Source organism: Ochlerotatus camptorhynchus, unplaced genomic scaffold (genome assembly GCF_037179485.1).
Source record: "Ochlerotatus camptorhynchus isolate MF236.1 unplaced genomic scaffold, CSIRO-AGI_Acam_v1.1 ptg000010l, whole genome shotgun sequence".
In the NCBI taxonomy this organism is placed as follows: Eukaryota; Metazoa; Arthropoda; class Insecta; order Diptera; family Culicidae; genus Ochlerotatus; species Ochlerotatus camptorhynchus.
In genome coordinates this window covers 1,575,129-1,600,998 of record NW_027040502.1, presented here as the reverse complement: position 1 = coordinate 1,600,998, position 25,870 = coordinate 1,575,129, and the positions used below count along the sequence as shown (strand labels likewise).

The window sequence follows — 25,870 nt, the reverse complement described above, 5'->3', positions numbered from 1 at the left end:
GAATGATATTGATTGCAATAGGAAATAAAATTGAGCAAATCTCGAACTTAACGTGCATTTTTTTTTTGTAAAATAGTAGCAATCCACTTACTTCAAAATTTGTCGCATTATTTTGTTTCTATACACCTTCCATTTTTACTAACTATAACCGAAGACAACAAATCAAGAAGACTGGCAACTCTTCCATTTTCTCATACGAACGCTATGAGACAGGTACAATCACGTCATCTGCCGCTCAAAGGTAAATGCTTCTAACGAATTTGATAGCAAAGATTACATCCTTGATATGATCCCGCATAAACGCGAACCATAAATTGACCTTACCTAAAATGGTTAAAAATTGTTTATAATCCCTGCTAAACTTTAACTGAAATGGTTATGGAACTTTACATGAACGTTTAATGATAAAGTTTCAACCTTATGTATTATGGTTTTTTGGAACTGGACCTTACAAATAATGGGTTGTTAAGAACCATTACCATTCCAAATTCTTGTTTTCTCCATACATTTTCAGAAAGAGAACTATATAAGAACGTTTTTACTTATGATTTGAGAACATTAATGGTAATGGTTATGGTAGTCAGTAAGGTCCATTAATGGTTTTGTATTATCGCTCAACTTTACGTGGAATATATCGTGAATTGGTAATCAGTAAATTACAGGCAACCAATTCGCGATATATTCCACATAAAGTTGATCGATGTTACAAAACCATTCGTGGACCTTAATGACTACCATAACCATTACCATTAAAGTTCTCAAACCATAAGTTAAAAGGTTCTAATATAGTTCTCTTTCCGAAAATGTATGGAGAAAACAAGAATTTGGAACGGTAATGATTCTTAACAACCCATTATTTGTAAGGTCCAGTTCCAAAAAACCATAATACATAAGGTTGAAACTTTATCATTAAACGTTCATGTAAAGTTCCATAACCATTTCAGTTAAAGTTTAGCAGGGATTATAAACAATTTTTAACCATTTTAGGTAAGGTCAATTTTGACGGCAAGTCTCAATTATACAGTGGAGAGTCAGCGTAGGGAATCGGATGTAAAAATAAAATGCACTCGCGGTTACACAGATTGTAAACTATATTACAGATCACGAATATAAAAGTGGTAAAAAATGTACTTGACGGTCGATTGTTCGATCGGAGAATGATTACCTTTGTTGACACACACACATCTGCTGCGCGAGGGATCGACAGCATAGCAGGGGGTTCGGACTGGGTGTGACTACCAAGGTGAATGGATAAAGGTGAACATTGTATTTCTCCACACTCCTCCTCAATGATCAGCCGCTTCACTGATACTTCCGAGCCCCAACATATCACAGAACATCTGGTGCTTCATTGGTCCAAGGGGTTTCGTCAAAACATCCGCAAGCATTTGATCGGTCGGACAGTAGACCAACTTAATCTCCTTCTTCTCACACAGATCCTTTACGAAGTTTTCTTTCGTATCGATATGCTTCGAGCGTCGGCTCGAACGTTCAGTCTTCACGAACGCGATGCAACCCTGATTGTCTTCGTGCATCACCGTTGAACACTTTTGCTCTTCTCCTAAATCGCGTAGAAGCTGCCTCAACCATACAGTCTCTTGACAGGCTTCGCTGAGTGCCACGTACTCCGCCTCCATGGACGAGAGAGTGACAGAAGTCTGGCGGCGGCTGGCCCACGAGATTACTCCACCTGCATACGAGAACACAAATCCGGATGTCGACTTTCGGCTGCCGACGTCTCCAGCCCAATCGGAATCAGCATAGCCGATCAGCGCTTGTTCTGGTTCTCCTCCTAGTTGTAGACTGTAAGCGGCCGTCGTCTTCAAGTATCGGAGCACTCGTTTCGCGGCGTTCCAATCTGCTTCTCCCGGAGCGCTGAACTTGCGTCCGAGGATTGCAGTGCAGGCTGCGATGTCTGGACGAGCGTTGACAGCAATGTATAACAGTCCACCTACAAGACTCCGATATTTTGATGAATCTTCGAAAGCTTCACCTGAATCGTCTGTTTTAAAAAACCCAGGCTCCATGGGTGACTTCGCCGTCTTGGCATGCTCCATCCCAAACTTTGCAACCATATTCTCGATGTAGTTCTGCAAACGAATCCTGTACACTCCATCTTTTCGCTGCACCTCCATTCCGAGAAAGTGTCGAACTTCACCAAGGCATGTGAGTTCGAACTCTTCCTTCAGAGAATCGAATAGTCGTTTGACTTCTCGTTCGTCAGTTGATCCAATCAACATGTCGTCAACATAAACAAGTAGGAACACTCGAATTGTACCTACAGTCTTCACATACAGGCACGGATCAGCGCCTGATGGTTTGAATCCTCGCTTCGATAAGGCTTCGTTCAGTCTTCGATGCCAGCAACGTGCTGACTGCCGCAGACCATAAATACTTCGCTTAAGCCTGCAAACATAATCCTCCTTTCCGGGTACTGCACATCCAGTGGGCTGCCGCATCAGAATCTCCTCATCCAATGACCCGTAGAGATACGCGGTCTTCACGTCAAGATGACGGACAACCATGTTCTGCTTTGATGCCAATGCAAGAAACGTTCGCATTGTGGCCTGGCGTGTAACTGGAGCGAATACCTGGTCGAAATCGATCCCATGCTGCTGTGTGTCCCCCTGGGCGACTAGTCTGGCTTTGTATTTCACGACTTCATCCTGCTCGTTGCGTTTGACCTTGAACACCCACTTTGACCCCACTATCTTGCGTCCTTGGGGAGGTGGAACAAGCTCCCAGGTCTCATTACGTCGATGAGAGGCAAGCTCATCCTCCATCGCACTCCGCCATTCGGGTATCTTCACAGCTTCTCGGAAGTTTGAAGGTTCTTCTACTGCACATGCCGCGACACCTACGGCGTAATCCAACACATAGTCATCAAAACGCTTTGGCACTGCTCCACGGTTCTGCCGACTCGATCGGCGTGACGTAGCTGGAACATCTCCATTTTCTTCATCAGCTTCGTAGAATTCCTCACTATCAGCTGACTCCGCATCGCTTTTGTCCTTCTTCTCCTTGAAAGGCAGCAGCTTGATTTCATCCTCGTCGTTCTCCTCAGGACCACTGGATGCAGGACACTCCACTGAAATCGTGCCATTGCCAAGCTCGATGAACCTGGCGTCTCGGCTCACAGTTATCCGATCCGTCTCATGGTCTACGAAACGGTAACCTTTATGCTCCATAGAGTAGCCCACAAACGTAAGCTTTCGCGCCTTGCCTTCCATTTTCCCTCGCTTCGCCTCTGGAATGTGTACGAAAGCATCGCTGCCAAACACTTTCAGGTGACCTACTTCGGGCTTACGATTCCACCACAGCTCGTATGGCGTTTTCTGGACGGATCTGGACGGTAGACGGTTCTGCAAATAGGTTGCGGTAAGCGTCGCCTCACCCCAGAAGCGCTTCTCAAGGCCAGAGTCGAGTAGCATACAGGTGGCCATCTCGGTGAGTGACCTGTTTTTACGCTCAGCCACGCCGTTCTGTTGTGGCGAATAGGGGGTGGTGAATTGTGGTTTGATCCCTTCCACGCGGTAGAAGTTTCGCAGCTGATTGTTGTCGAATTCTCCGCCTCCATCAGAGCGGATAACCTTCGGCTTCCGGCCGTGCAGGGTTTCAACCCATCGAACATACTCCTTGATGCTCTCAGCTGCTTCCCACTTGTTCTTCAGGAGGTACGTCACCGTAAATCGACTGTAGTCATCGATGATGTTCATTACATATCGGTTGCCGCTCGGGGTGGCGGTGTTCATCGGGCCACACAGGTCGGTGTGCACGATGTCCAGGATTCCAGTCGATTTCCGCTCGGTGACGGCAGGAAAGGGAGGCCGAGCTAATTTCCCCTCCATACAACATTCACATGTAATTCTCAAACCACAATCGCTTACCTTCATACCTATTGCAAGGTTCTCCTTCACAATGCGCTCTGTCGCAGCCCAATCACGGTGGCCGAAGCGCCGATGCCACTGGTGCTGACAGTTCTCCCGATGCTGTTCGGTGGTTACCTTGAGTGAAGTCTCCGCAAGCCTCAGTCGGTACAGGCCTCCGTAACGACTACCAGATGCCACAACGACTCCCTTTGGATCCACGATCCTGCACTTTTCGTCGTCGAAACTCACGTTCAATTTCTTCTGTGCCAGCTTAGCAACTGAAATCAAACTGGTCGACAGACCGGGCACAAACTTCACTTCACTTATGTATATCTTCATTACATCGTCTTCACCGTCTACACCGTAGAGAACACCACAGCCTTCACCTTGGATCTGCGTTTTCTTCCCATCCGCCAAGGTGATCCATCCACCAGCGAACTCCTTCAGCGACGTGAAGAACGAGCGGTCGTTCGTCATATGCGCACTCGCACCGCTGTCGATGATCCAGCACGCATTTTTGTTCCCAACAGTGAACGCAACATATTTGTTATCACCGTGGGCGGCCTTCGCTTTAGCACTTTCTTTTTCTTCTCTTCTGTATCTCGGTGCACTTTCACTGTCTTTCTTCGACGCCAACAGTTTTCTACAGTTGCGCCGGATATGGCCGGGCTTCTTACAGAAGTGGCACACTCGCTTCTCGCCATAAACACTTTCCGCGGAACGCATCGCTTTCTCACTTTTCGAGGCACTACCACTACCACCTTCCCGTTCCAGCCGCCGATGGTACTCGTCCATCAGCCTGGATTTGACGACATCCAACGAAATGTCATCATCTGATCGACTGTCGAGAGCCGTAACAAGATTGTCGAACGATGGAGGAAGGCTTCGCAAAAACATACAAATCTTCGTGTCTTTGTCTAATTCCGTTCCGGCTGCGTCAAGCCGCTCGAAAAGATCGTCCACTTCAAGCAAATGCTGCTCGAGATCACCGCGATCCGGCATATTCATCGCACACAGTTTCTTCAAGAGAGAAACACGAACCGAGCGAGTGGCCTTCTGGTGGTAATCTTTTAACGCATTGAACGCATCACGGGCATACACACTTCTCTTCACCAGCGACAGCTGGCTGTCTTCCAGCATCAACATCAACGTAGCTTTTGCTCGTCGGTCGGCAGTTTTCCACTTCTCACTTTTCTCCTCCGGAATTTCTTCGGCAACTGCGTGCCACACATCTTCACGGGAAAGCAGATTCTCCAGGCGGACTTTCCACGTCTGCCAGTTTGTGCCATTCAATTTGGCAATGGTGAACCGCGGGTCAACCATTTTTCCACAAACTATTCACTTTTTCTGCTTGAACAAGTTTTGTTTACGTTTTCCCTCACAGACCGTTCGCGATAGCACACTTCTTTTTCTTCACCTCTTCGTTACACTCGAGGCGGAACACAAATCAAAATGGCTCTACACAGCAAAAAAAAATGTAATATCGATCAACGTAATTCAAGCTGATGTATGAAATAATGATGTAATAGCAAAAAGCAGATACAATATTACATCAATGGATGTAATTTTGTTCGCAAAATCGATGTACATCGTACAATGTGATATTACACAACCGATGGATTGACCTGGTTGCAGCAGTTTCGATGTAATATTCAACAACTTTTTTTGCTGTGTACCCGGCCAAAGATTTTCCCGGACAAAAAAAAAACTTTTTCACACCGATTCCGCTGGGCCCATAACCTGACGGCAAGTCTCAATTATACAGTGAAGAGTCAGCGTAGGGAATCGGATGTAAAAATAAAATGCACTCGCGGTTACACAGATTGTAAACTATATTACAGATCACGAATATAAAAGTGGTAAAAATGTACTTGACGGTCGATTGTTCGATCGGAGAATGATTACCTTTGTTGACACACACACATCTGCTGCGCGAGGGATCGACAGCATAGCAGGGGGTTCGGACTGGGTGTGACTACCAAGGTGAATGGATAAAGGTGAACATTGTATTTCTCCACAAATTTATGGTTCGCGTTTATGCGGGATGTCTTCGCTATAACAGTAATTCAAATGGATTTCATTTTATTTTAGAGATATTAAATGTTTCCGTGTAAATACCGCCCAGCCCTGTCGATCACATCTGCATCGACGAGCCCCTTGCGCAACTGTCAAACTGCGCGCCTCCTTCTATCGAAATCTTTCAGCAAAAGAATCGTTCAGTGCTAACATTTGAAAACGGCACAAAAGCCATTTGTAAACAAATGGTTTGTGGGCCCTTTACTCACTACTTGAAGTACACCCACGCGACACAACAGCAACACCGGGTAGGGGAAATTTTCCCCTTCCTGACGATGCTGTTGGTTTGGGTGGGCGTTCTTCGGGTAGCGAGTAAAGGGCCCACAAACCATTTGTTTACAAATGGCTTTTGCGCCGTTTTCAAATGTTAGCACTGCGTTGTCATCATTTTGAAGTACTGTACAAAGCACCGAAGAGAAAAGACGCAATAAAAGTTGAGTGAAGTCGAATTTGTATTTCGGTCCGTTTTCAAGTTTTCTTTTGATTCGAATTGCCTGTGTTTCTTGCCGGTCCAGTACAAGGTTCAAACATTGGTCCTTCTTCGTCTGATATAGTGAATCGCGATGGAAAAGTTAGTGAAAATTCGTAACGCACAAATGGTGCAATTGGTCGGGGAGCTGACAGCAGCCGGGAAACTCGCTGGGTGGAAGGCTTCCTACAGCGAGGCAACGGAACGGCTCGACCAGCTCAAGGAACTTGCTGGAAATTTCCGGAAAACAAACAAGCATCGAGGAGCTCCTTGACGACCCGGAAACAGTTGCCTCGGTGCACAATTTTCGTGAAGAATTTAACGGTGCCTACTAGGCGAAAGACATCCTCGAGATATACATCGCGGACAACAATCCGGATGATGTGAGTTCCACATCCAGTGGCAAAACGATCGTCGGCATCGACCTCCGAGAGGCGATGAAAATGCTACTCATCACTCAACGCGCCTTGCTGGAAGGGCAGCGGGTGGCAAGCTCCGCGAACAACAACTAACCAAACTTCGATCCAGCAGCGGGGGATCGATCAACCTGCCGACGTTCAGTGGTAATCGGAAGAGCTGGAGGTCATTCAAGGACATTTTTAAATCGACCGGAACGATCTGAAGGATTCTATCAAGATGCAATATCTTGTGCCCTACCTCGACGGCAGTGCGAAGCAGCTGGTAAGTTCGTTCCCGATTTCCGACGCGAACTACCAGGATGCGTGGGAGGCGCTCACGAACCACTACGATAAGAAAAAATATACTCTTATTCGTGAGTTCATGGACCAGCCGGCGGTGTCCACCGCCACATCCGGAAGTCTACGCAAGCTCGTCACTACTTCTGATGAGGTGGTGCGACAATTGAACGCGCTTGGTGAGGATTATGGCACACGGGATCCGTGGCTTATCTACTTCCTACTGGAAAAGCTGGATAAGGAAAGCCGATCAATGTGGGCGCAGCAAATCATCGAAGAAAAGAACCCTTCCTTTGACGATTTCATCAAGTTCCTGGACAACCGATGCGATGCGCTGGAAACTTGCACAGCGTTTACGAAGAAGATAACAACGGAAGCAGTCAAGAAGGAGCCGTCGAAGAAACTAGCAAGTGAGAAGAGGATGCAGTCGCTGCACACAGCTGCAGTAGGAGAAAAGTGCGCGAAATGCTCCAATGAGCATCCGTTATTTCAGTGCAGTGAATTCAAAGAGATGAACATTCAGTGCAGGCGCGAACTAGTGAAGAACACGAGATTGTGCTTTAATTGTCTTAGGGCATCGCACACCGCGAAGTTTTGTAGTTCTAAATCAGTGTGCCGGAATGAAAACTGTAAGTAGCGGCATCACACACTGCTATGTGAACTGAAAAGTGAAGATGGAAAAAAGAAACCAGTGGAAAACAGTGATTCAGACCAGCAACAAGCGGGTGAAGCGGCCATAACCTCAATGGTGGCGCAGGTACCGCTGGAGCCACAGCAGAAGTCGGTCGTGCTACCTACTGCTGTCATCCGTGAACAGGGATTCGACGGCGGTCTTCTGCAAGTGCGTGCTCTGATCGACTCGGACTCTGAAGCATCATTGATCTCGGAAGTCTGCGTCAAGAAGCTCGGTCTGTCTTGCTCCAACGGAAAGGTAACGGCAGCCGGAACAACGCGTGGCCTTGTAAAGCTGGTGATGGCTAACCGGTTTATCGACGTGTGTGTTTTGCAGACAAGTGCCTACGTTCTGGGGAAGCTCACCTCGACGCTTCCTACACAGCACTGCAGGGTTCATTCAAGCCTCCTGGATAAGCAGCTAAAGGAGAACCTCGCTGATCCGGCATACTATCAGCCGGGTCCGATCGATATCATTTTGGGATCTGATGTCTTTCTTGCTCTCCTCAAGCCAGGGCAAGTCAAAAACAACGGTGGTGTTCCTGTGGCACAGAACACGATCTTCGGGTGGATTGTGTCCGGGAATCAAGCCATCTACTCATCGAGTCTTCGAAGCAACGTCTCGATCGTCAATCTTCACACAGAGCTGGACCTCAACCGCACCTTGCGGATGTTTTGGGAGCAGGAGGAGGTTCCGAAGCCACAACAGCTTACTCCTTCTGCACAAGCAGCCACCGAGCTCTTTAGGTCTACTCTTACACGGGATGAAAATGGGCGCTTCATCGTGCGACTGCTGTTCGATGATTCGAAGCCAGCGCTGGGTGAGTCCCTCACTTCGGCCACTAAGCGATTGCGATCGATGAAAAGACGTTTCCGACAGGATGAGGAATTCCATTCGCTGTACTCGGAGTTCCTCAGCGAATACCTGGCGCAGGGGCACATGGAAGAGGTGCCACCAGACGAACTGGAAGTAGAGACTAGCAAGTGTTTCTACCTTCCCCACCATGCCGTCGTCAAGGCCGAAAGCACGACGACTAAGTTGCGGGTGGTCTTCGACGCCTCGTGCGCGTCGTCGACTGGCGTTTCGCTCAACGACAGACTCCTCGGTGTTTCTACGTTTCCTAACCCATCCGGTAGCGTTTTCAGCGGACGTAGAGAAAATGTATCGCCAGGACTACCTGAGGATCGTGTTTCGTGAATCGGAGGATCAACCAATCAAACATTATCGGTTGTGCACCGTGACTTACGAAACCAAGTGCGCTCCGTACTTAGCGCTCGAAGCCATGAAGCAAGTAGCCCGCGAGTACAATCAAGTGTATCCCGAAGCCGTGCAGAGGATTGAGCTCGACACCTACGTCGACGATTTTCTGTTTGGCGCGCAGACCACCGTTCAGCAAGCGAGGAAATTCAAGGAGCAAGTTGTGGAGATTTTGGAGTCCGCTGGTTTCCACCTGCGGAAATGGACCACTAACTGTTCGGAACTACTCCAGGAAGCACCTGAGGACGATCAAGCGCCGGTCGATGTGAAACTAGCAGAGCAACTAGACGCAGTCAAGGCACTCGGCATTCAGTGGTTACCCAAGGAGGACACATTTTCATTCAAGGTCAGCTTGAACCCGAACAGCGTGAACACCAAACGGCAGCTTCTTTCTGATTCCTGCAAGCTATTCGATCCGTTCGGATGGCTCTCACCTGTAACCGTCAGAGTCAAGATTTTGTTCCAGCAACTTTGGCTTACTGATCTCGCGTGGGACGATTGGCTGCCTCCAGCAGTCGAACCAGCGTGACTTGAAATCAAGGAAACTCTACATCAAGTGGAGCAGATACGCATCGCTCGATTCGCACCCAACTACAATGGGAAGATCGAATTGCATGGATTCGCGGATGCGTCGGAGATGGCGTACGCTGCGGTAGTGTATGCTAGAGGAAGGAACGAAGCTGGCGACATAGTCGTGAATCTCCTGGTCGCTAAAACCAGGGTGGCTCCGATCAAGCAAGTGTCGCTACCAAGGTTAGAGCTCAACGCAGCGGCTCTACTATCAACACTGATGGAATCAACAATTCAAGCGCTCAGCCACCTCGAAGTGGATCCTTGGGCCTACACGGACAGCAGCATTGTGCTCCAATGGTTGTCCACTCATCCTCGCAAATGGAAGTCTTATGCAGCCAACCGTACATCTGCAATTCTAGAAGTGCTGCCGCGTGACCGCTGGAATCATGTGCGAAGCGGGAACAATCCTGCCGACTGTGCCTCACGAGATCTCACACCTAGTGAACTTGTGACGCACCCGCTCTGGTGGCATGGGCCAGGCGAACTGAAAACGGAAGCTGAGCACTGGAAGCAAGTACCTGTCGAAGCAACCGAAGATGAAGAGGTACTCGAGTCCCGTCGGTTGAATGTTCTACACGCCGCAGCGATGGCTATCCGAACCAACTACGACATCGAGAATGGTCTACTAGAACGACGATCCAACTACACCCTCATCGTGCGCACGCTGGCATATGTGAACCGATTCTTGTTGGCACTCAAGGCGGAGGACGCGAACCTCGAACCCGGACTTTCGCCGAACGAAATCTACGATGCCAAGGCGCAGTTAGCTCTAGCTGCACAGTACGCTTTATACAAGCTGTTGCAGAAGGGTAAGGATTTGCCAGCCAAACACAAACTGTCTGCCCTTCACCCCTTCCTGGATAGCCAAGGAACGATGCGAGTGGGAGGACGATTGCAGAATTCGTCTTACTCATACGACGTTAAGCACCCAATTATACTCCCGGGGAATAACAAGGTAACCGAATTGCTGTTGCGAGATCTTCATCTGCGAAACCTCCATGCAGGTCCCACACTGCTCACAGCTACAGTCAACCGACAATACTGGGTGCTCGGACTTCAGACGGCTGTCCGCTTAAAGGCCCAAACGCAATGTGGGCGGAAGCGGAACGGAAACGGAAAGTTTGACAGTTGTCACTAATGACATCAAGATGCCTAACCGAAGTCGATTTGATTTTAACTAGTTTTCAATCCGACAAGTAGGCTTACTCAGATCGGGCTTTTCCGCTGCCGTTGCCGTTCCGCTTCCGCCGTCATTGCGCTTGGGCCTTAACAGTTCAAGGATGCACGCGTTGCGTTCGACTCAATGGTAAGACGGCGTCGCAGCTCATGGGCAGCTTACCGGTGTCTCGGGTGATGGGCACTCGAGCATTCACCCATGTCGGCGTGGATTACGCCGGCCCTCTGAAGGTTCATGCGTCATGCGTTCGAGGTGTAAAGATGACCAAGGGCTATATCGTAGTATTCGTATGTATGGCGACCAAGGCGGTGCACTTGGAGGTCGCCAGTGACCTCTCGACCAACATGTTCATTTGTGCTCTGAAGCGATTTATTTCACGGAGGTCTCATCCTAACGAGATTTGGTCGGATTGTGGCACAAACTTCGTTGGGACCGACCGTTGGCTGAAGGAGATTCAAACTGCGCGACAGATCCACAACGATGCTGCTTGTCGATTTCTCACCAACTATGGAATTAAGTGGGTGTTCAATCCACCTTCAGCGCCACACCGTGGTGGTATCTGGGAGGCGGCAGTCAAGAGCGCCAAGAAGCACCTGATGGCAGTCGTGGGCTCCGGAGCAGCAACGTTTGAAGAACACTCAACGGTATTGGCGCAGGTGGAAGCGTGCCTGAACTCCCGCCAGCTATGTCCACTTTCATCAAATCCTGACAGCTACGAAGCACTGACCCCAGGACATTTCCTGTTCGGTCAGTCGATGAACCTCATCCCAGAGCCTGATGTCCGTCACATCCCATAAGTGGCAAGTGGCAACTTCTACACAAGCACATAACTGAAATCTGGCGTCGTTGGCGAGACGAATATCTTGCTAGTCTGCAACCGCGGAGCAAGTGGCGAACAACCGAGACTAAATAACCTGGAGAAGGATCAGCTTGTGCTGATCAAGAACGATAACGCGCCGCCGGCTCAGTGGAAGTTGACCCGTATCGTATGTGGGCGGACAGGGGGCAAAACACCGGTAAATGCAGTGAAAAACGGATATGTAACGCGGAATTAAAAACGTATGAATCGCGAGAACTGTTTAGAAACGTGTTTATTAATCAACGATCAAAGAAAGAACATTTTTGTTTGAACAAAATTAACTGCGATTCTTTTTCTCTGCATGTACATTCGTAAAGGGCGTATTCACGCTATTGCCGCTACACTGCAACACTCCTCCTCGTGAAGTAGCCCAGTCTCCTCATCCTCCGTGTTTCACTACTGGCGCCAAAGACATCGCTGCTGCAAACTTCCCGATCTTGATCGGTCCGAGAGGTTTGGTCAGAATGTCAGCGATCATCTCTTCAGACGGACAGAACCGAAGTTCTATCTCCCCCGACGTACATCTCTCCTTGGTGTAGTGGAAGCGAGTGTCGATATGTTTCGACCTGCGCTTCTGCTGATCGAGTGCTACGAAATCCATACATCCTTTGTTGTCCTCGTGGATAACGGTTGCATGAACTTGCTTCAAGTTTAGCTCACCCAACAATCGTCGCAGCCATACAGCTTGTTGCGTGGCCTCCTATAGCGCCACGTACTCCGCCTCCATGGTGGAAGTTGTTACGTTGCTCTGCTTACGGCTGGTCCAGCTGATAGTGGCTCCTCCTAGGCGAAACAAGTAACCGCTGCACGACTTGCGATCGCTCGTATCGCCGGCCCAATCGGCGTCGCAGAAACCTTCCAAAGTCTGCTCTTCGGCTTCAGTTCCTCCGCCAAGCTTCAGACCGTAATCCATTGTGTGAATCAAATACCGGACGATCCGTTTGGCCTCGTTCCAATCGAGCTTCGTCGGGCTGCTCACCTTCCGACTGAGAATTCCCACGCTAGCCGCAATATCCGGACGGGTATTCGATGCTAGATACAACAGTGATCCTATCAGCTTGTGGTACTGAATGTTGTCCTTGAGGTTTCGACTCTCTTTCATGACTTTGAAGTACCCAGGGTCGAGTGGATACTTCGAACCTTTTGCTCCTTCCATTCCGAATTGCTTCACCAGCTTCCTTATGAAAACACTTTGATCCAGAATGAAGAATCCATTGGCGTTCCTCGTGACGCGTATTCCGAGAAAACAGTGGATGTCTCCCAGCTTGGAAATGCTCAGCTTCTCTTGCAGCGAATCTTCGATCTTCGTGATCTCCTCCTGATGCGCACACGTAACCAAAATATCACGATCAAAAGATACAGCCAATCATCGCCGACAAGGCGTTTCCGGTACAAGCACGTGTCCGCCTTGCATTGTTCGAAACCCAAGCTAATTAAAATATCGGTAATTGTCATATGCCAAACCCTGGCCGCTTGTTTGAGGCCGTAAATACTTTTATGCAACCTACAAACCTGATGCTCTCTTCCTTTGACGACAAACCCTGGTGGCTGTCTCATGTAGATTTCTTCTCGCAACGTGCCGTATAAATAGGCCGTTTTAACGTCCAGATGTTTGACGATCCAGCCACGCTGGCCCGCGACAGCCAGAAGTACGCGGAAAGTACACTGCTGCGCCACTGGAGCGAAGATCTCGTCGTAATCTGAACCAAAACGCTGGGAAAATCCCTGAGCGACGAGTCTCGCTTTGAACCTGTCCACGTTGCCGTCAGAGTCAAGCTTCCGCTTGTAAACCCACTTGCTTCCTATGATGTTTCGTTTCTCTGGGGGGTCCACAAGCCCCCAAGTTTCGTTGGACATCAACGAACGATACTCCTCCGTCATCGCATTGATCCACTCCTGCTTATCGACACCGTTGACCGCTTCCTTGAAAGTCACCGGTTCATCCGGTTCCGTCGCTACCATTCCCATCACGTAGTCACTGAACCTCGCTGGCAACGCTCCACGGGATGAACGTGGCGGCATTTGTCTTGGCTCCGGTTGAGGAACATCTTCTTGCTCGGTATCACCTTCTTCGTAGTCGCTTTGTTCTTCACCGTAAAATTCTTCCTCGGCAGATTCGTACCCCAGGAAATCTTCTTCGTTATCTTCAGGATTGTTGACAACTTTCGGCTTCGGCAACGGGTCCAATTCAACCGTCGAATTCTCCGTTTCAGATTCCTGCTCGGGCTTTCCCGATGCCTGCTTCGCACCAAAATCTAGATCTTCCAAGAAACGAACGTCTCGGCTTATCGTTAATCTTCCGCTGTCCTTATCGAGAAAACGGTAAGCTCTCTGTTGATTGGAGTTTCCGACGAAAACCATCTTGCGGGCTTTTACCTCCATCTTCTTCCGCGTTTCCGCTGGAATCTGCACCCAGGCTTCACTTCCGAAGATTCGCAGATGTTCGAATGAAGGCTTACGACCGTACCATCGTTCGTAGGGACTCATACCAATCGATCGTGATGGCAATCGATTTTGAATATGGGTGGCGGTCAACACTGCCTCGCCCCAGTATTTCATCTCCAAGCCGGCTTCCAATAACATGCACATCGTCATTTCTTTGAGATAGCGATTCAGTCTCTCCGCCACCCCATTCTGCTGCGGGGAGTACGGAGCAGTCAACTGGCTGATTATCCCTTCGCTTCTCAGGAATCCCTGCAGTTCCTTCGCGACATATTCTCCGCCGCCGTCTGACTGCAGCACACGAGGAGTTTTCCCGACTTGAGTTTTGCAGAAACGAACGAAATCCTTCACCTTCTCAGCGACCTCCGATTTTCTCCGCAACAGGTACACGAAGGCCATGCGAGAATGATCGTCGATGAAGGTCAGGAAGTATTGATTGCCGCTGGGAGTAGCAACCAATAGACCACTGACGTCACTATGGATGACATCCAAAATCTCCTTCGAACCACGGTTGACAGCCTTTGGAAACGGGGTCCGGGACATTTTCCCCTCCAAACAGCACTGGCACACCGTTCGCACTCCACAATCGACCAACTTCATACCTTCAGCTGTGCCGTTCCTGTGGATTGCCTTGATCACGTCCGGGTCCCGATGGCCGAGCCGTCGGTGCCACGTATGCTGGCAGTTGAGCGTGTGGGACAGCTGGACGCTCACCATCGCTTGATTGGGAACCCGTAACTTGTAGAGACTACTGCAACGATTGGCCACAACCGCAATGTCAGCACCGGTTTTGCGGATCTCACAGCCGTTTTCACCAAACAGCACACAGAAGCAGTTATTTGCAAGGGTACTCACCGAAATCAATCCACTTGCTAATTTCGGAACATACAGCACGTCAGACAACACAATATCCACCGGACATCCGTCTACCTTCACTCCGGTAATCTTCCCGCTGCCTATGCCTTCGACGGCTGCCTTTTCACCGTTCGCCAGCATCACGCTCATTCCCTGCTGCTCCTGTAGAGATTCGAAGAAACTTCTTCTTCCCGTCATGTGCTTCGAGGCTCCGCTGTCCACAAACCAGCTTCCATGTTCTGCATTCCCAGCAATCCAAGCAAGCGGGCCGTCGAAAACGTTTTGCACCTGCTTCGCCTTTGTTGCGTCTTCCCTCTTCGGCTGGCTCGCTGTAGCTTCATCCTGCTTCTTCCCGGTGGCTTTCTGCAGACTCCGACAGTTTCGTTTCAGATGACCAGGTTTCTTGCAGTGGAAGCAAATCCGTGTCTCTTGACTTCCACTAGCACCGCCATCGCTCCGTTGCTGCCGACGAGGCTGGTGACGATATTCCACCTTCAGCGCTTTTCCTCCTGCAGCAGCAGCTGGTCCGGAACGTTCGCGTCGTTTCTCGGCTTCGGAAAGTAGTTTGGATTTAACTAATTCCAAAGTTAGCTCGGCACTAGGACGTTGCTCGAGAGCTGTCACTAAAGCATCGAACGAATCCGGCAATGAAAAAAGCAACATCGCCACCTTCAACTTGTCCGGGATTGGATCGCCGACATCCGCAATACGCTGCAACAGGTCGGTAAACTGCTGCAAGTGTTGCTCCATGTCTCCATCTTCGCTCAGCTCCAAATGCGTCAGCTTCTTGAGCAAGTACACCTCCGATCCCTTGTCGTGGTAATCCTTAAGGGCTTTCCATGCATCCTTGGCACTGGTACAGCTTCTCACAAAGCTAGTCTGGCTGTCATCTATGCACAGCCCAATCGTCGCGCGAGCCTTCAAATCCGCCTTGGTCCAATCATCGTCTTCCGTAATTACAGCCGGCCTTGGCTTACTGATGACGTGCCATAAATCCTCCCGAACCAACAACATTTCCATCCGAAATTTCCAGGATTGGTAGTTGTGGTTCGTAAGCTTCGGGAGCGGGAAACGCTGCTGGTCCGCCATCTTCCTTTCTCCTCATCCGCTCACGGGAACACCGCCTTCTGGCTACGGGAACTACCGGAAACTTTCGCGATTTTACGACCGAATTTCAACTAATCCGCGGAACTTTCACTGGGCCCATAACCTGTGGGCGGACAGGGGGCAAAACACCGGTAAATGCAGTGAAAAAACGGATATGTAACGCAGAATTAAAAACGTATAAATCGCGAGAACTGTTTAGAAACGTGTTTATTAATCAACGATCAAAGAAAGAACATTTTTGTTTGAACAAAATTAACTGCGATTCTTTTTCTCTGCATGTACATTCGTAAAGGGCGTATTCACGCTATTGCCGCTACACTGCAACATCGTAGAGCTGCACCCGGACTCGATGGGAGTCGTCCGGACGGTCACCTTGCGGCGTGGGCAAGCAGAGTACTCACGTCCCATCCAGAAGATTTGCGTTCTACCAACGGATTGAGGCAACAGTGCCTCAAGGCGGGGGTGGATGTTTCCGTGTAAATACAGCCCAGCCCTGTCGACCACACCTGCGTCGACGAACCCCTTGCGCAACTGTCAAACTGCCCGCCTCCTTCTATCGAAATCTTTCAGCAAAAGAATCGTTGTCATCATTTTGAAGTACTGTACAAAGCACCGAAGAGAACCGACGCAATAATAGCATAGAGGTAACTCTAAGACCACTGGGTCCCGAAGAAAATCATTATTATTTTTGGCTCACTCAGTACCAGAACAACCGTCCCATAAGCAGTCCCAAGCTATTTCACTCACCCCTGCATGTTCTGCATGAATCCACACACCCCTGATGTTATCTGTCAAACTTTCATAGCGAATCAAAACAAACATAGTGTAGTAATAGAATTTCAACTAGAATAGGGTACGTTAATCGTTTGCTTGGGACCAATCACATCTATGACACAAACGTCATTCCCATATACTTTGCGTGAAGCCGAAAAATCCTGGTTCTCTGGTTCGATCGAACCGGACGCGTTGGACGCGTTGCGCCAAAGTGACAGCTAAATCTATTGTCTAACTGTCAAATTTACATCAAAGCAACGCAAACGGATCTAATGTGGGTGGCCCTTAACAAAACTTTATATGGCGCTACAAAATTACGAGCAAATTTACTCATATTATTTTAAACTACTTAGTGAAATACAACAATAATTAATGATCAACTTCACCCCGTTTTACGGCACCTATCTACTTAGTAGATAGAAGGCAGAAGAGCATATAGCGATGTTTGAACCACCTCTCTCTCTCGAATCCATTTTCAACTCTTTCATTTTCTCTGAGAGGCAAATTTTGAGTCAATCTCGTCGATTCATTGATAGATAGAACGATAGAAGTTGGTAGTAAGCGTGGGTAGGATAGATTTAGCCTATAGGCCCTATATAGTTCTCGCTCTCACTCGCTGATGCACCCACTATCAGTCGCATTGCCGCGTTCAAATCAGCAGCAAGTCGAATAATATAATTCCGTGCTATATCTGTTCCTCCGACAGACTTCTGTCGCACCGCAGTTTTACATTGTCCGCAGTGGATGAGCGTTATCAGCAATTTTCTTGCTTATTCTGGATTTACCATGTGAAAGCAAACTTCAATTCAGGTCAAAATAAACACTTTTGGCGACGATGATTTCCAGCGCAGGTCATAGTCAACCGGAACTGAGTGGTTGGTAATTTGAAATATTGAATTAAACAGAAGTAGTGAGTGATCTTTATTTTTGTGTGCTATCGTAGATGCATCCGAACCGGACTATCGGGAACGAATCCCGAACGTGTACTCGGTTATGGTACCGCAGATGCGAACAATCTGCACCCCATCGACACTTCGGAGGCGTATCCATGTGCTCGAGTGGCTACCGAAGTATCGAGCCAGGTATTTGCTGTCGGACGTCATCGCCGGAGTCACGGTAACGCTGACGGCCATCCCCCAGAGCATAGCCTACGGGATTTTGGCGAATCTGACTCCTCAGGACGGAATCTACTCCAACTTGGTGGGATGTTTCATGTATTTTATGTTCGGCAGTGTCAAAGATGTGACGGTGGCGCCGACCTCGATCATGGCGATCATGATCCAAGGGGTGGTTACGAAGCTTGGCCCAGGAGCGGCCCTGTTGACACTGATGGCCGGTGCAATAACTTTCCTGTTCGGGCTGCTCAATTTGGGCTTTCTGGTGCGGTTCATATCGGTGCCGGTGATCACTGGTTTTACGACGGCAGCCTGTCTGACGATTGGTAGCGCTCAGCTGCGGTCGCTGTTCGGGATCAGTAGCGCCGGGAAGGGCAGCGATTTCATAGACGCATGGGAGAACGTGATCGAGCATATTGGCGAGACGAGACTGTGGGATGCAGTGCTAGGGTTCAGCTCGATCGCGTTTCTCGTCATTTTGAGGGTAGGTACCGATATGTTGCTTAGGGGTTGTGAATCGTTTCGCTAACAATGCCATTCATTTCAGCTAACCAAAGATTGCGGTCAAGGCCGGTGGAAGACATTATTTAAATACCTTGCATTGCTTCGCAATGCTATGATCGTCGTCATCGGTGCGTCGCTAGCCTACGGGTTCTCCCTCAACGGGGTACAACCGTTCAAATTGACCGGTCACGTGGAAGCAGGTCTTCCACCGTTTCACGTCCCCCCACTGTCGATCACTAACAACGGAACTTACTACTCCTTCTCGGATATGGTTTCTGTAATGCGAACCTCGATCATCACGATTCCCCTGGTCTCCATTCTGGAGATCATTTCCATTGGGAAGGCCTTCTCGAAGGACAAGATCGTCGATGCCACGCAGGAAATGCTTGCTCTCGGGATGTGCAATATGGCGGTTGCGTTCTTTTCGCCCCTGCCCGTAGCGGGATCATTCACGCGAACCGCGATCAACAACAGTAGCGGAGTTAAGACTTCACTGGGATGCGCCGTAACGACCGCCATGCTTCTGTTGGCATTGGCGGTCCTGACGGATGCGTTCTACTACATCCCCAAAGCCACGCTCGCTTCGGTCGTGATCTCGGCCATGATCTTCATGGTGGACTACCGAGGAATGGCTGAGATCTGGCGGGTCAAAAAGCTGGACATGGTACCGTTCCTAGGGACAGTGATTGCCTGCATCTTCCTCGGGTTGGATTACGGTATTCTGATTGGAATCGCGATCAACTGCTGTATCCTGCTGTACCTCATATCGGTACCCAAGATCGAAGTGCATATGGCTCTGGTTGAGGATGTGCGGGTGCTTACGGTGCAACCGGCCATGGATTTGACGTTCTCTTCGGCGGAATACCTTCGAGATCGAGTGATACGGGCGGTCGTTGAGGCGTTCGAAAATCCCATAGATCTGGTCGTTCTGGATGGGAGTACGGTGAACTTTGTCGATACGACCGTGGTGAAGAACCTGGCCAGCGTGGAGAACGACCTGCGCTCAAGAGAGGTGGGACTAGTGCTGTGGCGGTGGAGTAGGAACACTGCCGGTGGATTGGTACGACTGAAGGATGGATTCCGGGTTTTGCTGAGTGATGAAGCGGATCTACGGGATGCTGTGCATCAGTGGAGGGCATCCTCCGAGGGTTATCTGAAGGACGCATCTGAATAATAAACCTTGAATTGTGTCAAATTGGCATGATGTGTATCTTTATTACTCCCTCAGTAACAGCGAAGTGTGCGAAATAATGGACATGATAAGCTTCCATGTCAGAAGTTTTGAATGTACAAGTCAACCCTAGATAATGGAATAACAAAAAAAATGCACGTCATGCCCTTGAAGGTGCATAATTTACACACATCAGAAGGTATACTGGCAAAGATCGTGTCGTCAATGACTCGAAATAGTCACAATTCTTCTTATCCGCTTTGATTGAAGGGCTTTACTGCCGCTCTTCGCATGTCCGTCCCATAGCGAAAATAGGCAAGCCGAGAAAATCGCGTTTTAAGTTTGCTTCGTACCATTGCTTCATATGTGATGGGACAACCAATGTGACTGTCTTTCCAAACTTTTTCAGTACAAAGTTGATGAGTTCATCGAGTATTATGAAAATATGGGTAGTTTGCTACCATTTGCATTGAAAAACTCAGTTTTGACAAAAACGACTATGGGACCGACATGCGAAGAGCGGCAGTTTAATATAACGACCAATTTCTTCAGTCAGAAATGCCGTCATTACCCAGGTCAACTCCTGTGAAACGAGCTCTGGGTTTGTGTAGAAATTAACTCAGTTTGATTTGATTGCTTGCTTAGGGAAAATGGCGAGTGGCGGGTATCAAAATAAGTTCAGCATGTTGGGACGTTTGTTTTTGTTTAACCTGATCGCACTCGCAAAAAAACTTGAATTGGAACTGATGATTGATCGAGAATAATAAACCTAATAAACAAATTCACTATAATTTCAAACTTGGATAAGTGCCGAGACTGACCAGTCATTCTGCAAAGACCAAAGACCTACAAAGAAAAAAAACTTGGATTGTTTATTTCGCTCGCTATATTTACATTCATCATGATCAAAACAAATCAAAACTCCAAACTCACCACTGTGAAAAAATTCACCTCAACTTTGACAGTAATTGTCAGTCACTTACTCGAGGTGAAAATGGTGCTGATGTAGGTAGAAACATTAACGATTTAGGTGTAAACAATATCCGTCTAGGTACAGAAATTTTCTCAGATTTTTGTGAATTGTACAGTATTTCCGTTCGTTTTCCGCCCCGAACGAAGTGCTAAACCGAACCAACCATGGAAGCGGAGACACAGCAGCAGGAATCTGCTTCAGCAGGCGATTTTCATGACGACGTGTAAGTACTTTGCGTTTTGTTTACCTTCCGTCGTGTCCCCTCACAACGAAAACAACACTCCCTATTTCAGCCCCAACGACAACTCGGAGTCGTACTGTCGGCTGTGTCTCTCGGAGGAGAATGTCGTCGCACTGTTCCCGCCGGATGGAGGCTACATCCGGGAACTGACGGAGAAGATTCGCACCTGTGCGGGTGTCAAAATATCGATCCGAGATGACTATCCGGCCGGAATCTGTCAGTCATGTGTGGCTTTCCTGGACGAGGTGTACCAGTTCCAGAAGCGGAGCCAGCACTGCGACGAGGTCATCCGGACCAAGCGGAACATCCTGGAACCGCAGATTCACGTTAAGGTCGAAATGCGAGAGGACGATGGCAATGGACGCCCAGTTGGTGGGATAGAGGGTATAATGCCACAGGAGGATCGGGAACACGGGTACCCACCGGACGATTGCCTGACGGAGAGCAGTATTATAGCGGATGCCATAACCAGTTTGAACGGGATCGGAGATCTGATGGGGGCAATGGATCAAACGGTGTTTCCCAAGATGGAAGCATCGGTCGCGGCCAATGCAAACAAGGAACACCGCTGCATGGTTTGCAGCCAGGTGTTCCCAGATCGGGAATCGTGGATGATTCACCTGGGAGACCACGCCGAGGACCGACCCTATCAGTGTCTGGAGTGCTTCGCCCAGTTCCGGGAGAAGCGCTCTCTGGCCAGACACATGAAAGCCGTCCACGAGGAGGTGCGGGACCGGAAGTGTCCCTACTGCCCGAAGTCGTTCAAATACAGCCATCACCTGCGATATCACATCCGAACGCACACCGGCGAGCGGCCGTACGTTTGCGACATCTGCCAGGATAGTTTCTCGCAGCACATCCAGTGGAAACGGCACCAGGCCAAGCACCAGCAGCGTCCGGATCAGATCCAGGTGGCGCGGACCGGTATCGTCGCGGAGGATTCTTCGATCAAGTGCGAGTTCTGTCCGAGGGTTTTCTCCCGCCTACAGGACTACCGACGACACGCTCCGAGCCACAATGCGGAGAATCTTAATCTGGACAGCCTGGCCAAGCATCAGCTGGCCAACTTGCAGACGTTGCATCAACGTTAGGTTTAGGGCGAATTTTTCTTGACATAGCTGTTAGAAATAAAGCAATCCGAACGGTGTGTTGCATTGGTGATTCTTGCGAAAGAACTCCCTGAACGGAAATTAACCTTTCTGTTCACTGTCAACCTGTCAAAAATCAAACAATACGGCTAGCAAGAACAGAACTCCTATTCTGTGAGTCGTATGTCTCTTAGGCCTATTCCGCGAGTCTAGTGAGCTGATTCGCAGAATAGGGTTGATTGTATTCCAAAAGTAAGCAGAGGGAACTGTTGGGACACAGATGGCGGTAGTGTGTCAAACGGAAGGGAATAGACTATGAGCGCCACAGGTGGCGGTACCGCCAACTACGATACTTTTAAATTGTCCGTTAAATGCTTGTTCGATGTACAACTTGCGAGTGTTAAGTCTGTTTGTCTGTGGTTGTGATATTTGAAATAAAACTCAAACAGTATCTTTACGCATATTTATTTAAAAATAAAATCAGTTCGTCAGTTCTCTTCACGCTGCCTACTTCCGCTGGTGCGCGCTCATCATCTCCAGCATGTTTGCGTTCAGCTCGTCCAGATTCATCCGTTGCTTGATGTAGGCCACTTTCTCCCCGTGCACTTGCATCATATGTTTGGCGCATTCGAACTGAAATAGGAACGAATTCTCGCACTGCCAGCATTTCCAGCTTTCCTGCTCCGGTAGATCCAGTGAGCCTTCTTCCGCTTCCATGAGTAGCCCTGTTTCCGGTACGGGTTCCTTCTTCAATTCCGTTTCCATCTTCGGTGCCGGCATCTTTATCAACGCAATGGTCGGTATCTTTGCTGGGAGCGGTACAGCCGGGGGAATCTTCAGCGCCGGTTCTCCACAACCTTCCAGCGGATCTTCCGGTTCCGTTTTGATCAGAACCGATGGTTCGATGGTAATTTCTGGCTGCATCATCGGCAACTGTACTTTCGGAGCAATCTTGCGATATTGTGATACGAGTGGCAAAGGGGCTGGAACCTTTCGAACTGCCGGAGTAACCGGCAGACGTTTCCTGGTAAGCGGAGTAACTGGTGGCGCTGTTTTACGGACCTTGACAGCCACCGTGGCCACAGGTATCTTTCGCGCCGTGAACCGCTGCAAAGCACGATTGTTGCTGCAAACCTGCTGTCGATAGCTGTGGAAACTGTTGATCAGCTGTGCGCACGGCGTACAGATGAAGATCGACTCCTTCGGCCGCGGGATGATCAGTATCCCGGTACAAACGTAGATCTTGTCCAGCATCTCGTCGCGAACCACAATCATCCCGGAACAGAGCGGTTCCAGCTGATCCGTGCTGAAACACAGCCGGCACGAGTCCTGGTTGACTTCGGCGGGAACCGGAGACGCTACCGGTTGCGGTCCCCTGTCCTCGGTTTGAGTGGACTTGTTTGGCGTGATGGCTTTCTCCATAGCCTTCGCCGAACGTTCCTTTCGGCAGCTGTTGCAGAGGCAGAACTGGCCGTGTTTGCTGGGGATTTTCCTCTTGAGGGGTGCAGGTTGGTCCTCTTTTCGAATTTTATTAGCTACTTGCCGCAGATCCAGGTCCAGATCGTCGTCATCGTCGTCGTCGTCGTCCATTAGGAAGTCGAAGAACCGGTCACTGGCGCGCTTGAATGAGAGAAGATGGAGCGTGAACGTACTGAGATGGACTTTCACGAGATCAGACGCGAAGAAAGACTTCTTGGGATATTCACCGACAAACCAACATGAAACTTATACTTAAATTTTGCTCGAAAATCTATAACGGCTGATTCAAATGTGCAGCGGTTCGATCTGTCAAAACCATAGGATTTTTTTTATCTACACTGAACGAAAACATCCACAATACTTCGAATGATTATTGCATTGCTCGAGCCCTCTAACAATATGCTTTTGAATTTCGGATAATTTCCTTATGGTTGAATTCGTCATCAGCTGAGGAGCATCCATATATGACTGTCATCCAAATAAATGATGGCTTTTTGTACGAACGCTTGTATGAACAAGTTTTTCGTTTCGAGATGCGCAATGTGGCCCCAGAAGTACACATGAAATTTATGAGTCAAATGAATAGTATGTGTGGCTACACATGCATTATATGTGTACACATAAAAACTATGTGTCCGACACATAGAGGGAATGGCTATAATGTTGGCCTATGAATTGGGCCCATCGAAAAAAAAACGGCTATTTATCAATTTTATCTAGATGAACGCGTCATTGGGACGGTACAAATGGATATTATTTTTTGGTCGCTATTGAAAATTTAGTCGATTGCTGAATATGTATGGACCCAAATTAGGGGCATTTAGGCCGACATTACATCCATTTCCCCTATATCATTTGTTTATCACATTGCAAAAAATCATGTGTGGGAATAGAAGAACTACTATGAAAGTTAGTGATGATGTGCAATCTTAAAATGCTTTTATTTTGCAAATGCAGCATTTTGACAGTGAGCCTGAATAAGGGCGTGTATATGCGATGATCGGTTTTCTCTTTGCATTGCTACAGCTAAGTGAAACAATTTTCTAGAATTTGTTCAATGCAGAGTTGTAACAGGTTGTATTTGCTATCAAAAGCAACAGCAAACGCACCGAGAAACGTCAACTCTAGCGAGTTATTAACAAAAGAGAAAATCGACGAAGAGAATCGATCATCGTGTTTACGCCCTTATGCATGCTCACTGTCGATTTTCACCTATCCTATCATTGTTAATCAATTCTCTTCATCGATTTTCTTTTTTGCGAATAACCCGACTGCAAATGAATTTCCCATTGAGTGAGTTGCTTCAGTGTTTAACAAAACAGATTGGATGATATTTTCTCTCAAAATCGACTAGCGCACTCTACATTGATGGTCCATCAAAAGAGCCTATTCATAGTAAGGGATTTTTTTAAATTATCGGACAAAATGGGCCAAAGGGTCTCACAGCTTTATGAAATTTTGCCACAGGAAGAGGTTATGATTATGTGAACGAAAAGCAATTTAAAAAATAAGTGTTCGGAATTAAGTGCCTTTTCCCCCACCAGGAGGGACACAAAAAAGCCTTTTCCAACCGCCAATAACGGAAACCCTATACAAGAACTTACCCGATAATTCTTCCGCTTGTGTGAACCTTTCTTCACTCCGGCGGTCCCCGGAGACGAACCAGCCATCTCGACATCCGTTAACGTTTCCTCGGTGTCCTCCCCGATGCCACTCGTAGCTTTCTCATTCTTCTTCTTAGCTTCTGTTTTAGTTGGACAGGCGACCATAAACGGTGTCTCATTCGGATCCGCTGGTTCATCGCAGGCTTCGTTCAACGTCGGCATCGCGCCGTACTTGAGAGTCGTTTTGGTTCCCGGTACCTTGTAGCAGCTCGGTTCAAAGTGCTGCGAACATATCCACAGCTTCCGAACGCCAATCGGACCGGCCAGCTTGAACTGATGCTCCGCGTAGGCATTCTGCGAGAAGCGAACCCATTCGGCGGCCCTAAAAAGCGAAACGTCCAGATGATTAATTTGCACGCCCCAAAAAGCACAAACACGAAGGGTCTTACTCTCCCACTTCCAACGGAAACCGGTGGCACGTTGTGGTTTCGATATTGACGGGTCCCCTACTGCAGCCGCGAACCGCACAGACCAACATCCTTTTCGGCGGCATGACGCGATTATGAAATTTTTCACAAAACAAATTTTCAATCAATCTTTTTTTTTTACAGCCACTCAAAAACTGAATGACAGTTGTTCCGGTTTTGACATGACATGACATGATAACATTGATAGGTGGAGTTGACGTTCGTGACATTTGATAAATGTCATTCAGAGGTAAGTGACAAATGTTTGAATTTCGACCGTTAACACTGTCGCATGACTGATCATTTCAATGATTCAGGTCCGTTGAAGCTAAGTCTGAATTCAAAGCCTACTTTGACGAAATAGTTCTTATATAATAGTAAATCGAATGCTTGATTAAAAAA

The 25,870-nt window shown here is 48.4% G+C and overlaps 6 protein-coding genes across 7 annotated transcripts; 5 read left to right on the top strand and 1 right to left on the bottom strand.

The window, feature by feature from the left end:
- The first annotated feature begins 7,050 nt into the window (after positions 1-7,050).
- On the top strand, positions 7,051-9,568 carry LOC135699294 (uncharacterized). Its single transcript, XM_065219522.1, has 3 exons — positions 7,051-7,554; positions 7,747-8,860; positions 8,928-9,568. The coding sequence occupies exons 1-3, from the start codon at positions 7,051-7,053 to the stop codon at positions 9,566-9,568; spliced, it is 2,259 nt and encodes a 752-aa protein (XP_065075594.1).
- A 108-nt stretch (positions 9,569-9,676) lies between these two features.
- Positions 9,677-10,750, top strand: LOC135699286 (uncharacterized). The gene has a single exon (XM_065219509.1). The coding sequence runs from the start codon at positions 9,677-9,679 to the stop codon at positions 10,748-10,750; it is 1,074 nt and encodes a 357-aa protein (XP_065075581.1).
- A 188-nt stretch (positions 10,751-10,938) lies between these two features.
- On the top strand, positions 10,939-11,586 carry LOC135699280 (uncharacterized). The gene has a single exon (XM_065219497.1). The coding sequence runs from the start codon at positions 10,939-10,941 to the stop codon at positions 11,584-11,586; it is 648 nt and encodes a 215-aa protein (XP_065075569.1).
- Positions 11,587-17,472: 5,886 nt separating this feature from the next.
- Positions 17,473-19,640, top strand: LOC135699583 (sodium-independent sulfate anion transporter-like). 2 transcript variants are annotated; one of them, XM_065219865.1, is made up of 3 exons: positions 17,473-17,701; positions 17,770-18,425; positions 18,489-19,640. In XM_065219865.1, exons 1-3 carry the CDS (start codon positions 17,662-17,664, stop codon positions 19,617-19,619), a joined length of 1,827 nt encoding a protein of 608 aa, XP_065075937.1. In that variant the 5' UTR covers positions 17,473-17,661; the 3' UTR covers positions 19,620-19,640. The 2 variants fall into 2 exon arrangements, with proteins under 2 accessions (XP_065075937.1, XP_065075945.1); XM_065219873.1 differs by having other exon boundaries at positions 17,683-17,705.
- A 1,057-nt stretch (positions 19,641-20,697) lies between these two features.
- On the top strand, positions 20,698-21,976 carry LOC135699574 (zinc finger protein 570-like). Its single transcript, XM_065219850.1, has 2 exons — positions 20,698-20,812; positions 20,883-21,976. The coding sequence occupies exons 1-2, from the start codon at positions 20,754-20,756 to the stop codon at positions 21,919-21,921; spliced, it is 1,098 nt and encodes a 365-aa protein (XP_065075922.1). The 5' UTR covers positions 20,698-20,753; the 3' UTR covers positions 21,922-21,976.
- Positions 21,977-22,415: 439 nt separating this feature from the next.
- LOC135699565 (uncharacterized) lies at positions 22,416-25,590 on the bottom strand. Its single transcript, XM_065219840.1, has 3 exons — positions 25,451-25,590; positions 25,002-25,383; positions 22,416-23,538 (listed from the first exon to the last, which is right to left on the bottom strand). The coding sequence occupies exons 1-3, from the start codon at positions 25,552-25,554 to the stop codon at positions 22,426-22,428; spliced, it is 1,599 nt and encodes a 532-aa protein (XP_065075912.1). The 5' UTR covers positions 25,555-25,590; the 3' UTR covers positions 22,416-22,425.
- Between the last annotated feature and the right edge of the window lie 280 nt (positions 25,591-25,870).

Bases quoted from the DNA above. Each gene is read 5' to 3' on its own strand.
- LOC135699280 (XM_065219497.1), top strand. From the start codon at position 10,939: ATGGGCAGCTTACCGGTGTCTCGGGTGATGGGCACTCGAGCATTCACC.
- LOC135699583 (XM_065219865.1), top strand. From the start codon at position 17,662: ATGATTTCCAGCGCAGGTCATAGTCAACCGGAACTGAGTG. The intron at 17,702-17,769 runs GTTGGTAATTTG...GTGCTATCGTAG, and splicing joins TAGTCAACCGGAACTGAGTG to ATGCATCCGAACCGGACTAT. The intron at 18,426-18,488 runs GTAGGTACCGAT...CATTCATTTCAG, and splicing joins CGTTTCTCGTCATTTTGAGG to CTAACCAAAGATTGCGGTCA.
- LOC135699574 (XM_065219850.1), top strand. From the start codon at position 20,754: ATGGAAGCGGAGACACAGCAGCAGGAATCTGCTTCAGCAGGCGATTTT. The intron at 20,813-20,882 runs GTAAGTACTTTG...TCCCTATTTCAG, and splicing joins GGCGATTTTCATGACGACGT to CCCCAACGACAACTCGGAGT.
- LOC135699565 (XM_065219840.1), bottom strand. From the start codon at position 25,554: ATGCCGCCGAAAAGGATGTTGGTCTGTGCGGTTCGCGGCTGCAGTAGG. The intron at 25,384-25,450 runs GTAAGACCCTTC...TTCGCTTTTTAG, and splicing joins TTTCCGTTGGAAGTGGGAGA to GGCCGCCGAATGGGTTCGCT. The intron at 23,539-25,001 runs GTAAGTTCTTGT...CTCTCATTCAAG, and splicing joins ACAAGCGGAAGAATTATCGG to CGCGCCAGTGACCGGTTCTT.
- LOC135699294 (XM_065219522.1), top strand. From the start codon at position 7,051: ATGCAATATCTTGTGCCCTACCTCGACGGCAGTGCGAAGCAGCTGGTA. The intron at 7,555-7,746 runs GTAGGAGAAAAG...AACTGTAAGTAG, and splicing joins AGTCGCTGCACACAGCTGCA to CGGCATCACACACTGCTATG. The intron at 8,861-8,927 runs GCGTTTCGCTCA...TAGCGTTTTCAG, and splicing joins CTCGTGCGCGTCGTCGACTG to CGGACGTAGAGAAAATGTAT.
- LOC135699286 (XM_065219509.1), top strand. From the start codon at position 9,677: ATGGCGTACGCTGCGGTAGTGTATGCTAGAGGAAGGAACGAAGCTGGC.